Raw genomic sequence first — 14,751 nt, 5'->3', positions numbered from 1 at the left:
CTTGAAGAAGCTAATGCAGTCTATGGAGGAAGAAAGGAGAAACGCCCACAGAGAGTCCTAGAGGCAATTTACTCAATTGAGCTGTTGAGCGACTGGCTGACCCGGAAGGTATCTCAGTCCTCGGACGCAACGCAGACCAAGAAAGGAGATAGGATCCTGTATTAACTTCAGCAGTGCAGTACCCGGTAGGGAAACCTCAGATAGATTACTGTGTTCCCCGGATGAGCAACCTTTCGCCTTCCAGTCCACGCCCCGAGCAGATAGAAAGGGAGACCGAGCAGGGAGGAATGCCAGCCCATTGCGTAAGTGATAGAATAAGTACTGAAAAAAAAACTAACTTAGTAATGAAAAGGACTCTAGGAGAATGCTATAAATTTTAGGAGAGAATGCCAAAGTAATAACTATATATATATATGTACGATTGTAATACTTAAAGAGAGATAATTCAATTTAGTAGAGGGGATCAGAGTAATGCAATTAAAGAGTAAGTTAATCTGTAGTTGGAAGTGAAGTTCTGTCTTAATATTAGATTTGAAAGAAATGATCAAATAAGTAACTAAGAATGGTTAACAAATTGGGTAATGGATTACTAACTAGTGTGGAAGTAAAAGTTGAACTTTGAATTATTGTGAATGTTGATTTATTGTGAGTATATCTTATTTGGGTAGAAATTGATTAAACAGGTAGACAATTAAATGAGCGTCTAGCACTAATTAAGGAATTGTGGATTAATTGAACGGAAAGGTAACTAATTAATTTGGTTGATTATTGTTGACTGTTGACCTGGCTACAAGGAAAAGTTCTTGATTGAATATATGTATTTCCTAATAATTTTGGGAAACAAGGAAAGGTTCTTGATTGAATATATGTATTTCCTAATTATTTTGGGAAACAGACACTTAATGAATTATATTTGTCTGATTCATTGGCTGATAGTTGTTTATTGACTTACATGGACTGTTAAGGAGTAAAGAGACAGATTGTGTGTTGTGAGAGGTAATAAATACCCGGACCTACTGAAACCTATGTAGAACAACATGAAGAGACACAATGATATATATATATGTATTAGAATTTGGTAGTTCTTTTGATAAAAAGGTTGACTTTGATTACAAGATATAAACACATTTAATCGCTAGCAGTATAACAAGTTCACACTAATTATTGTATTCAGTTAGATGTTGTTGCAAGTTTTTTTATGTAAGAAATGCCAATAAATATTGTTATATTCTACACTTATGAGTTTGTCTGTCATTCTAAACATCAGCCAGTCCAGAGGAAGAATACTTATAATATTGTGACCCCCTTTGAGTCTAGGATTTTCTGAGAATCAAACAAGTCAGGTGTTAAAGTGGGAAGGGTGAATAGGGGGAAAATAAATATAAATAAATAAATAAAAATAGAGAAAGAAAGCACCACCACAAATTCCACACCCCCCACAAGGTCTGTATTCAGGCAGAAGGTGGACATTTTGAACAATTACTATAAGGTGATGTGAACAGTTAAGTGTCATAGACAGACCTTCAAAACTCAGAAACCAAGCATTTCCGGAACTATGTTGATATAAAATATTTTTATTGTCTACATATGAGGAACTCATTCCTGAAGTTATGCCATGTATTTTTGAGACACCCTGTATAAAACATCAGTATATACTGAAATACCAAGAGATAACACCACGGACTGTTCATAGACTGTTAATTGAAAATGTATTGTTACCAGAATGTCAGTTGGAACAAGTGATTTTTGTTTGACTGTTAGATTGTTTGTCATAAATATGATTTTTAAGGAATTTATTAAAACATAAATTAAACATGATGTGATTAACTAATGATTTAAAAATTAAACACTATCATATCATATTAAAGGAATTGTTGCAAACTACAACAAGTAGTGCTGAAAAGGTGCCAACTACCCCTTTTAAGCCATAAAAAATTAAAAAATCAAATATCAAACTACCAATTAAAAATAAAATTAAATTACAGAATAGATAGGTAAGGGCCTACATTCACCCAGGAAAGAACAGAGGCATATCTCCTGCTTAAACAATAGCACAACCTACTACAAGAAACAAGCAAGCACAGGGCTGATGACTCCTTTTTCCAGGAGTCATCAGCCCTGTGAAAATTCCCAAACCACTTGCATTTTTGTCATGGCCATCTAACAGAAAAAAAAGAGAACCATGGTTGCTCCTATGCAAGTAATCAAAACAGATTCAACGGAAAATAATCAATAGACACTGCTCATTGTGGACTAATGTTATTAGTAGAGTCCCTCAGGGTTCAGTATTGGGTCCATTATTGTTTTCTGTATTTATAAATGATATTGATGATGGTATATCAAGCTTAATGTCCAAGTTTGCAGACGATACGAAGGTTGGCAGGGTTGTCAAGGACACTACTGACACTATGCTACTGCAACAGGATCTGGAAAGGTTGAGCAGATGGGCTGAGAGGTGGCAAATGAAGTTTAACATTGACAAATGTAAAGTACTACATATGGGAAACAGCAACCCCAGAGCAACGTATCAACTCTGTGGTACTACACTGACAGTAGTAGAGAATGAAAGGGACCTGGGGGGTGGTTGTGCAGGCAGATATGAAGTTTTCTGAGCAGTGCAGACGGGCTGCAAGAGTAGCTCATGGTGTATTGTCGATGATATATAGGAATTTTTCTAGCAGGGATAAGGAGGTGATTATTCCCTTGTATAAGGAAATGGTCAGACCGCACCTAGAGTACTGTATACAGGTCTGGAGGCCTCATTTCAAGAAGGATGTAGAGATGCTGGAATGAGTACAGAGAAGGGCAACAAGATTAGTGAATGGAACAAAGGGGTGCTCTTACGAAGAAAGGCTTACGTTTTGCAAATTACAGTGTCTGGAGACTAGGCACCAGCGAGGTGATCTGATAGAGGTGTATAAAGCCTTGAATGGTTTGAGCATGCTCAATGCTGATGGGATTCTTCCTCTTGCTCAGAATAATCACCTGAGAGGGCATAAATTCAAATTGAGGAAAGACAGATGTAGGATAGGCGTGAGGAAATTTGCCTTTAGCCAGCGGGTGGTTGGTTGGTGGAATAGACTTCCATCCCTTGTCGTGGAAGTTGATAGCCTAAATAAGTTTAAGGCTCAGCTGGACAGGTATTTCGAACGAACAGAGGGGTGAAGTGGAAGTGGTTATTTTTTATTTATTTATTTTTATTTATTTATTTTTTTTGACTGATGCTGCATAAGCTTGCTTTCTTGCATCAAATGCCTCTACTAATGCTAATGCTAATATGGTTAACCTGATGACTAGGAAGCAACTCAAACAAACTTAAAGGGCAAAATGTAAATTTCCATGTCAGCTAAAGCCAATTTACAGGTCAAACTAAAATGCAAATATGCAATATAACATCTACAATATGGAAAGTCCACTTGTTTTCTTGGACTGTCCATATTGTTTTCTGCACAGTCCATTTGTTTTCTTGTGTTCTTCTGTCTCTCCTGCTCACCCACTTGCATTTGTTTTTCTTTAATATGGTTTGTGAATTAAAATTTTTTGCCTTTTTGAGTTTACTTATGTTTAGTTTTTTAATTTAAAAATATATAATATGGTATTTAATTTGTCTTTCTTCATAATTTTTGTTAGTAGAATGCTCTCTCTCCCTCTCCCCCCATCTCACTCCCCTAATTTCCTTGACACTCCTATGATGTTTTTTCCTCCTCTTTTAATTGTAATAACTCATATTAATTTTACTGACAACACATTAAGAATTATAGTTACAAATTTTATTTAATTTCTGTGTGCTTGCCTGTTGACAGAGTTATAGAAAAACTTGGAAGCAACCAACCATGTTATTTTTGGCTTTGGATAACCATCAGCCTTTAGTTCTAGCATAGCAGAGGCTCCTTCACTGACTTTCACGTCATGAAGAGTAGCTTTTATGACAGGAGGTTCTGGTTCTCGAATTAGCTGATTCACACCACCTAAAAAACAACATGCATACCTAGATAAGTAATGCATTTTAAAATTTAACGAGCTGGAAAATGTAAAATATATACAAATCAAAGTATCCTTCTAACTCTCCCAAAACACTCAACCATTAAATGAAATCTCTTATTTATACTACACATCAATAAATATAATTATTCTGATATTGTAACTTGAACAGCAAAGAGAATAGAATATAACAATAAATGCAGGCACTATATATTATATATGAATCCTTCCTCAATCTGATTTTCAAGGATTGGATCAAGAAGATTTGAATCCCTTTTATCCTTTGTGCATGACAGGAGGTTAAATGGAATAAATAGCATCAAATTGATTCAATAATCTGATTCCAGATTTGTATTGCTAGGCCATGAAATTCATTCTATAAGAGATGAATTAAAGTCAGCCATAATGAGGCAATCACACCAGTTTGCCCACTCAAGTTGCCTAAGCGGAAATGTTACTTTAACTATTCAATAATTCTTTTTCTAAGAGGAAAATGGGACTGCTATGCTCTTTTCACACCTATTGTTTCTACCCACACCACTGTCTCTCTCAAAAATCCCATTTACCAGAATAATTTGAACTTATTTTAACATATCAAAACTGTCACATTACATAAATGATTTGTTTATCTTACAAAATAATAATGAAGGTAAATTTATTAATGTTTATGAATACTGAAAATATGTAGGTGGGAATCAAGCTTCTTGCCTTTCTTAATTGTCCACCATATCCTAAAGGAGCCTTAAGTGGTATCTATAGGCTAGCCAATAAAAATTATATATAATGTGATTCATTATAGTGTATTAATTTGACTGATATGAGATGAAGGGGAGAAACCAAAATAAAAAACTGCTAACAATAGGTCTAAACCAATCAGTTAAATAGCAAAGATTATCTCTAAATTAAATGAATCTGAATTATCTGACTTCTCTAAATCATCTGAAGAAATTTATAAACATTATCTAAGAAATATATCCTGAGCACTGTACAAAAATCAAACTAATTTTCATTTCAACAAGTGGCACTTTCTGTATAGATGACTAGGACCATATGCATATATGAATGTATTTTATTCAAAGTGATCAAATGATTGAATACAAGCATTTAATGCTGTTTAAACTATACTTGGTTTTATACTTTAGTGGTGGGTTAACATAGAGTGGTGGGTAGATAGGCTTCAGGGATGGTCTGATAAGTAAAAACTATATTCTGCTACTGCAGGATAAAAAAAGTAAAAAGTATGTAAAGTGTAAAAACTTTGGTGAGTTAAAAAGGTAATAGTGTACAGATAAATATAATTTTTTTAAAAAACAGATTTACCAGAAACTCAATATATTTCAAAGTAACTGGTAAAATAACATTTTAGAGTTGGGAATACAAGAAGTATACCAAGTTATAACTGAGAGTTAAATTATTTTATGATAACTGAGAAGAAAGTGAAAGAGAAATTGTTGAAGTTAAAAGTGAGTGGGGTACTTGGGATTTATTCAATTATATTAGAAAATACAGCAAAAGATATATGCAAACCTTTAGCCATAATTATAAGAGCATCCTTGGATTTGGGGGAGATTCCTATGGATTGATGTCAGTTTACAAAGGGGATCAAAGGGTGAAGTAGTAAGGACAGACCTGTAAGCTTGACTTCCGTGCCAGTGAAAATAATGGAGTCGCTCATTAAAGAAGTAATACAAGATCATCTAGACAGGAATGCAATTAAACTTTTCAAAACAGCAGACAGCAAATTAAATTAATAACACAATTAAACAGCAAAAGCAGCATGGATTTGTTAAGGAGTGATCTTGTCTAATCAGTACTGCTCCACATGAACTGCTGTACAAATTGAAGTATAGAAATGTGGTATTAGGGGCAAGCTACTGCTTTGGACTGAGTGGAATGGTTGAGTGGGAAAAGACAGAGAGTGGCTATCAATGAGCACTGCCTGCTATTCTTGGACTAATGTTATTTGTGGAGTCTCCAAAGATTTATTGCAGGACCCATTGTTGTCAATATTTATTAATGCTATCAAAGAAGGCATATCAGTGCTATTCTTCTAATTCTCAGCTAAAGATTTCCAAACTACCATTCTCAAGTTCTTACTGGTTTATTGCAGCCATACATTTTAAAATCACAAGAACTGGATATCCTCCATTCAGTCCTTGGGCAATCCTTTTAAAGAATGAATATACTATATGCAGAGCCAGAAAGAGTCATATTCAAAGCATTCTTGAAATGACTCTCAAACCCTTATTTTCTATGGAATATAGCACTACTTCAGGATGACTTAGATAGGCTTCAGGGATGGTCTGATAAGTTGAAACTATATTCTGCTACTGCAAGGTTTTACACTTATGCAAAATACATACAATACACTTACACTTTGTTTTATACGTTTACAGTAATTTGTTTTGTTTGTTTTGGTTTTAGGAGCTTTAGCAAATAAGGCCATATTGCCCCCCGGGGGGGGGATATGCGGTAGTCATTCCCTGACCTTTCCACATCCTCTGTATTTGGTGGTCACGGGCTCGAACCCGGTCTAATCAAGAAGCGTGTGCTACGCACTGCTGCTCCTGCCCACCTGACTACGGAGGCGCCTTTACAGTAATGCAAAGTTTTACATTTGGGAAATAACCTAAAATTAAATTATACACCAAGACAGGTTTAATTAAAAACAATAGAAGAAGAAAATAATTTGGGGGCAATAAAACAGATAGCCATTCTGCGTAAGAAGGAGCCCAGGGTCTTGTCACTAATTTATTGACCAATGCTTGTATAGAGAAGGAGAAACCTTATGAAGTGCATGGAGATCAGGGACAGGATACATGGAAAATTCAGACACCAACCACACAAGAGATGCAAAAAAACTCAAAAATTGTTTGCAGATATGAAAAACTAAGAAATTGCCAACATGAAGAACTCTGAAATTGCTGATATGAAAAAAGACAAGAAAAAAACTCAAATTGATTGTCAAGACAACGTTCAGCATGTACGATGAGAAGTTTAAATATATAAAAGCAGTCTCTCTCTCTCTCTCTCTCTCTCTCTCTCTCTCTCTCTCTCTGTATGAAATACTGAAGAAGAATGACCTTTTGTTTTTCACTACTGAAGAAAGTTCAGTAGTGAAAAAAAAAAAAAAAAGGTCATAATTCCATTGTAAAATGCAATTGTGAGACTGCACTTGAGTCCAAGTATGAAAGGCTACACCTATGGAAAAAAAAAGTCCTGCAGTAGATAATGCATTTGGTGAGAGTGGCCAAAGGGTAACCATATGGGGAGAGACTGGGTGGGTTACAAAACACGGCAACCCAGTACCCTGGAAGGAATCTAAATGAGGCTCATAAAGGAGGGGATAGTAAAATTAATGAAAGCGAGAAATTTTCAGAGAATTAAAATGCTCAAACCAGGAGACACAAATTCAAACAAATGGAGAAAAATTATAAACTGGGTTGTGGGAAGTTTTTCTTTAGCCAGCAAACTGTATATATCATTATATTACTGTCAGCAACCTGAATAAGTTGCTTCCATAGCAGTTGAAGCCATATTACAAGAGCCATATTACATATTACACACAGGCTAGGGGTGTTTTTTTATTTTTATTTTGGCAAGTGGAATAAAAGGCAATAGTTTCCTTGCATTGTATGACTAATTCTAATACTAAAAGCACAAATGCACTGCTAATGTCAGCAGGATGTCATTAAATGTTCTCCTTTCCTTTGGATCCTTATCTAAATATTGTCTTACCTTCAGCTGAACATTTTGACAAAAGATATTATTTAATATAAATTAGGAACTCATGTTGAAAAAATATATGATAATGATATATTAAAAATATTAATTTCCATGTGTTGTAACACAACACAACACAACACACCTTCAACAGCAAGATGAAAAAAAAAAAAAGAAAGTAATAGTTTCAGTAGTTCATTTCTTAAACTTATTAATTATATCCAGAGGCCAAAACTCTTGTGAAATAAATGATGATTTAAAAAACAGAGTTTGCAAAAATGTCATCCTAAAACCATAACAATTGGAAACTGCTTAAAAAAATATTTGGGATTCATCTTATTTTTTTCACCATTTTTTTCTCTTTATTAATGAAATAAAGACTTGATCCTGTTCTCTACCTTGAATTTTTATGACATTTTCAAGATGCATTGCTATATATTTAGCTATAAGCTAAATATTGCACCATGTCTTTAAATATTTAAAGAAAGCAAATCAGAGTACAGTGAGAATTACACCTGTAGAGAATTTGGATAGTAGGGGAAAGTAAAACGGTAAAGATAATAATGCAACTATGTGAATAAACAAAAACAATAAGTTTACCTGAAACCAGAACAGAGTCCATTTGTTCATTAGCAAGACTATAATTACAATAAGCAACAGTATCATATTTAATATTTTTCTTACATTATAGTTGCCAATATTCCACTTACATTATTATTCAGTAAAGATTAAAGATTTCACAACTGATTCTAATCAGTTTTATAAAATGAAATTGCTACTGTGCTTGTTCAAGTACATAATATCGTGTAATTGTGATAAAAATCATAATTACAATGTCGTTACTGAAAAATACAAAAACAACAGAAATTTCTGAATTGACAGAAGTTGAAAACACATACACATGGAAAAGAGATTGTGTGTGGGAGATAAATACAATGGAGTTGGATGAAAAGTAAACTGTTGAAAGCAATCTTTATAAAGATTTTATATTTATATGTTTATGATGTTTTAGCTATGAATTTTTAAATAACTTTATAATTGTTTAGTTATTTCTGATATCATAAAACTGCAGAGTTTAGTAATAATTTATGAACTGTTTAGAAACCTAAAATATTTAATGTTTGATTTAAAGATTTTTTTTTTTATAAAAAGCCTTTAAAACCTCACCAGCTTTACAATTGTGTTTATGATTTAATTTTTATTAATTTAAATATTTAATAAAACAATAAAAAAATGTCCAATGGTAACAAGCATTAGCATTTCTACATATATGACATGCAATTATTTCTATTGTACAAGTTAACTTCAGATATATGCATTTAAAAATAGGCCAATTCATGCCAGCTCTACTGAAATAACAGGCAAGCAAATAAAAATGTCATGCTAATATTATGTATGGTCTGAAGCTACCTTGAACGGTGAGCTCAGCACTGCATGAAATATTTCCGCTAGAGGTGCTAGCAACGCATGTGTACAGGCCAGCATCATCTGGTGTGACATGTTGAAATACAAGAGCCAACGTGTCTTCTTCTTCATTAAATGACACTTTAAATCTCTCACTTGCTTCAAACTCCTTTCCATCCTTAAGCCTCCAGGAAAAAGCAAAAACACAGAACAAAAAAAAAAAAAAAAAAAACAAATTAAGCATTATATTTTTTGGATGTATCTAGAAATGCATAAAACAATATAAATATTTATTTTCTAATTATAATTTATATTTACCAATACTCTATATCTTAATATGATGTACAAATTTAAATGATCAGTATTTAGCCTTTTTGTACAGTGCCATTGAGAAATTCTGTGTTTTTAAACACACAGTTGGCTAGCATAGCACAGCACAGCACAGTGACTGGTTAAGGTATCTGTATAGTAATAAACCAGAATACTGATCTGCACTTATCCACTTATTAAATGAGTACTTGCCATTGTCTAGAAAAATAAAAGGGAATCAAGTAAGAGTGCCTTCCAGACACCAACTGCTTCCTCTCAAGGAGTTATTTTAACAACATGACTATGATCAGCATTAACAGAAGTATGATGGTCTATGATGAAATGCATAAAACAATATAAATATTTATTTATATTGTTTTATGCATTTCATCATAAGCATTCAACTCTGGTTTAAACTTAATCACAGGATTTATATATGCATTTGATTACAATAAGCAATGGGGGGATTTATTATTAAAAAGGCAGAAGCTTTTACAGGAAACTGATTTTTCATATTTTGAAGCTATCAAATTGTCACAGTGTTACACTATAAATAAACAATGCTTATTATAAGAGTGCCTAAGGAAAATATATTATTAACAGAACAATAGCAAACAAGGGTTTGAAAAGACAAGTCTTTCAATGCAAAATTAAGCAAAATTTTTAATGGCACCAGAGCTTGTCATTCATAACCATATTATATTTTTATCTATAAAATTATGTTCACAGGGCAATTTGCATGTTGTGTAGGCTGAAAAACCCAGAATAAGTCATAGGGATAAATCCTTCCCTTCTGCCTCAGGTTGACTAACTACAGCCTCAACTAAAGAGGACCTTAAAAATTCCTTCAGTCAATGATGGAAATTGAATCCAAACCTCTCCAAAAGAGTGGCAGAGATGTGATGTATTGTGCCAACTAAACTGCCATGGAGATATTCATATACTGGCTTTCATTATATTAAAAATTCAAGTTTATATTTTCTATATAACATGTCAGCCCATAGAATGCTTCATTAATCACAAGTCATCAGAGATTCAATAATCAAAGACCACAAACTATCTGATGAGAAGCCAGTAAGTCTGAGATGTTATGGCAGTGTGTCATATTTTAAACAAATAGCAAAGCAGCTGTACAGCAATGTTTTCTGTTTAAAAGTAATGTTTCTCAAAGCATTTGAATCCTGAATATTAAGATAATAGCATTACTTATGACTATCAAAATTCAGCCAACCACCAAAGAATGACCTTCCTAAACCACTAATTTATTTAATTGGCCATGATGGTTTTTTTTTACCTTAAATATAATATAATCAATGTTTTAAAATTTAAAATCTAACTATTTTAAATGTTTTAAAATTAATCTAACTATTGAAAAAAAGCAGAATAAACCTGTAAATCCTTTCAAATCACATTTAAACATCAGATCTCAATGATGCAGCTCATATTTTGAATAACTTAAGCCTAATAATAGTTGTCAGTCTTCAAGGCTTAGCGCATAAAAACTTTGGCTGCCACATGGAAAGGTCAGGTTTCAAAATCTCATCAATAATGGATGTAACTTTTTTCCAATTATTTTCTTTAAAGCCAAATCTATCAGTCTCAAGCAGAGGTTATGGGATTTTTTGTTTTTTAATAAACAGAAAATCCACATTCAGAGAAGTTTTAACTGTTAATTCCAGATTTTCACTCTACAAACCAGATAAACTAACCTTTAAAACAAGCACCATTTACAGACATGATACAATGACAGAACCTAACTTGAGGTGCTTCCTTGTTTGTTTCTGATTTTGTGCCAAGACAACTAAATATAATTATACTAATTAGGTCTAAAAATTAAATTTATGTTTATACTCCAGCATGACAACCAAGTCAGTAGAGTTTACAATAAATCGTAAATACAAATATTTATCGTATTTAGTAGTCACGGGCTTGAACCCTAGTCCACTCAAGGAATGCGTGCTATGCACTCTTGCTCCTGACCACTGGGCTACGTCAGGCCCCAAATTTTCTGTTTATACTCCAGCACGACAACCAAGTCAGTAGAGTTTACAATAATTCATCAATACCAATACTCAAGCGTTTAGGGCATAAGCCTCAAGCTATGAAGGAGTCTAGACTATGTATAAATATAGTGCAAATGCATCAGGAATACATAGCTGTATCTGAATAAATCAGATTATTAATAAAACGGCATCGTTTTAAGTTATATCTCATATTGTGAATACCTTCACAACGAGTTGCCATGATATTGCACTACTTCGAATAAGTAACGCTTCACCTAAGGAGAAGACTAATGTTACTTATTCTCAGATGGATACCACCACTCAGACGGCACCGTTTCAGGGCTATTTGGCCCTTCTTCGGTGGGTGGGTAGGTACCCGAGTGATGCAATGATGGCAAAACAGTTATGAAGTATAACTCCACAATATGAGAGATGCCTGATGGTGTATCATGTATTTAGACTCAAGCGTTTAGGGCATAAGCCTCAAGCTATGAAGGAGTCTAGACTATGTATAAATATAGTGCAAATGCATCAGGAATACATAGCTGTATCTGAATAAATCAGATTATTAATAAAACGGCATCGTTTTAAGTTATATCTCATATTGTGAATACCTTCACAACGAGTTGCCATAAAACGATGCCGTTTTATTAATAATCTGATTTATTCAGATACAGCTATGTATTCCTGATGCATTTGCACTATATTTATACATAGTCTAGACTCCTTCATAGCTTGAGGCTTATGCCCTAAACGCTTGAGTCTAAATACATGATACACCATCAGGCATCTCTCATATTGTGGAGTTATACTTCATAACTGTTTTGCCATCATTGCATCACTCGGGTACCTACCCACCCACCGAAGAAGGGCCAAATAGCCCTGAAACGGTGCCGTCTGAGTGGTGGTATCCATCTGAGAATAAGTAACATTAGTCTTCTCCTTAGGTGAAGCGTTACTTATTCGAAGTAGTGCAATATCATGGCAACTCGTTGTGAAGGTATTCACAATATGAGATATAACTTAAAACGATGCCGTTTTATTAATAATCTGATTTATTCAGATACAGCTATGTATTCCTGATGCATTTGCACTATATTTATACATAGTCTAGACTCCTTCATAGCTTGAGGCTTATGCCCTAAACGCTTGAGTCTAAATACATGATACACCATCAGGCATCTCTCATATTGTGGAGTTATACTTCATAACTGTTTTGCCATCATTGCATCACTCGGGTACCTACCCACCCACCGAAGAAGGGCCAAATAGCCCTGAAACGGTGCCGTCTGGGTGGTGGTATCCATCTGAGAATAAGTAACATTAGTCTTCTCCTTAGGTGAAGCGTTACTTATTCGAAGTAGTGCAATATCATGGCAACTCGTTGTGAAGGTATTCACAATATGAGATATAACTTAAAACGATGCCGTTTTATTAATAATCTGATTTATTCAGATACAGCTATGTATTCCTGATGCATTTGCACTATATTTATACATAGTCAATACCAATACTTATCGTATTTAGTAGTCACAGGCTTGGTTTGCCAACTAACCAGAGAATACCAACTAACTCATGGTGTGAAAATGCCCATAAAAGTTCCTTCTGTCTCGATAAGTCCCAAACTCAGGATGTGGAAAAACAGTGTGATCATAACTATTACACTGCTATGAGGGCAATCTGAGTTGCCTTGGCACTAATCTAATAACCTAGCTCAATCCTACTAACATCTAAAAATTAATGTGTTGCATACTTCATTCCTTCTAATTTACCTACTATCAAATGACACATGGTAGCACAACTGACACACCATACACTGTCTAAACTTAAAGTATTTGTGTAATTTTAATGGAAATATCAAATGTAAAATGAAAAACACTATAATCAACTATCCTTACCATTGATATTCAAGTCCTCCTCCATCATCCAAAAGATTTTCTGCCTCCACTTCTTCCTCTTCTAAGCCTTGGAAGAAGACTTTCTGCTCTGAACAAAACAGGTAAGAATGCAGGCTTGATGTATAAACATGCAATCTCTGTGAAATTCATCACAGATGTAAAAGCATTGGTGTATGTAGTAGGTCATGCATTATATTACTGTCAGTAACATTGCAAGTTTATGCACCTCAGTTAATAATTTCACTCTGCTAGTCAAAACTTTCACTAAGAAAGCATGCCCCAGGCATACTATCTGACATGACTCTGGTATCATGCATTTATTTAATAAACTAAAATATTTATTATCATATTTAAAGTTCTAATTAGAGAAAATTTGATTGAAGAACCCTGTGATTAGAGAAAAATTATTTAAAAAGTGTTTGTTATTTATATTAATTTATTTTTAAATTAAGAAATCAGTTTAATGAAAAACGTTCAGTATAAAGATATTTAATGGGGATTTTCCTGAAAAACAAAAAAATAGAAATTTATGATTCTGGAATTACTATAAGAACTGTTTATTGTATAAGATTACAAGAGGAGAATAAATGGGGGAAAAAATGATGAACGATGATAAAATGGCTGATTTGATTCTTAATTTTTGAAAATAATCAAATTTAATTTAAACTATAATTTATAGAAAATTTCCTATTTAATTCTGTATTTCAGAACTAAACCTAGGCCATATGGAAATTTCCCATAAGAGTTTCTAAACCACATGAAAGGATGAAAGTATTCAGCATTTCAAAGTATACAAAAACTATATTCTATATGAAAAGAATAAAGTTCTAACGATTACAATAAATCTTCTGAAACACAGAAATACAAATTGTAAGAGTGATTCTAGATGGATGAGAAGCACTATATCCAGTGTGAGAACGTTTATTATAATAAGGTTTTGGTATATCTGATACTGTTCTATTTATACTACTGTATTTTAAAAACTATGATAATTGAAACATCCATTTCTTATATGCTTCAAACGCCTCACTCTTACTATACATATTTATAGCAACTATGACATTTTACATGTTCCAAATTAAAACAGTAAATGTACTATGAAATCTTCCTTTTCTGAAATTTGCTGCATTCTTGGGAAAGGCCTTCCTCCATATAAATGGTATCTCAATAAATTCATTACAAAATATTATATACACCTACCTATATACATACATATACAGGATGTCACAAAAGTTCTGTAACATAAGAAAAATAATATGCACACATAAAAAAAGTCAAGGCTGGTTGGTTTCATAAAAGTTTTTAAGACGTACTCACAATATGTTATTCATCTATATTTAGGGTTGGCTGTGATCCTGAAGTGATGTACATTACATGGACATGGATATGCACATTACGAGATTAAACCTGCAATGCCACAAAAAATGTGCCTC

General features: G+C 33.5%; 1 protein-coding gene across 1 annotated transcript in view; it reads right to left on the bottom strand.

Annotated features, from left to right (window-relative positions):
- Positions 1 to 14,751, bottom strand: part of LOC150075838 (protein Obscurin-like) — a 598,361-nt gene that overhangs the window by 410,376 nt on the left and 173,234 nt on the right. Inside the window, exons 18-20 of the mRNA XM_090387723.1 lie at positions 13,319 to 13,406; positions 9,115 to 9,293; positions 3,794 to 3,968 (exon numbers count right to left, since the gene is read on the bottom strand). Coding sequence (XP_090243849.1) covers positions 3,794 to 3,968; positions 9,115 to 9,293; positions 13,319 to 13,406 — 442 coding nt within the window. The remainder of the gene's footprint in view (positions 1 to 3,793; positions 3,969 to 9,114; positions 9,294 to 13,318; positions 13,407 to 14,751) is intronic.

This window comes from Mastigoproctus giganteus, chromosome 13, assembly GCF_048544385.1.
Source record: "Mastigoproctus giganteus isolate SK-2022 chromosome 13, ASM4854438v1, whole genome shotgun sequence".
Lineage (NCBI taxonomy): Eukaryota > Metazoa > Arthropoda > Arachnida > Uropygi > Thelyphonidae > Mastigoproctus > Mastigoproctus giganteus.
Note: the sequence above shows the minus strand (reverse complement) of the source record. Positions and strands in the feature narration are given on the sequence as shown.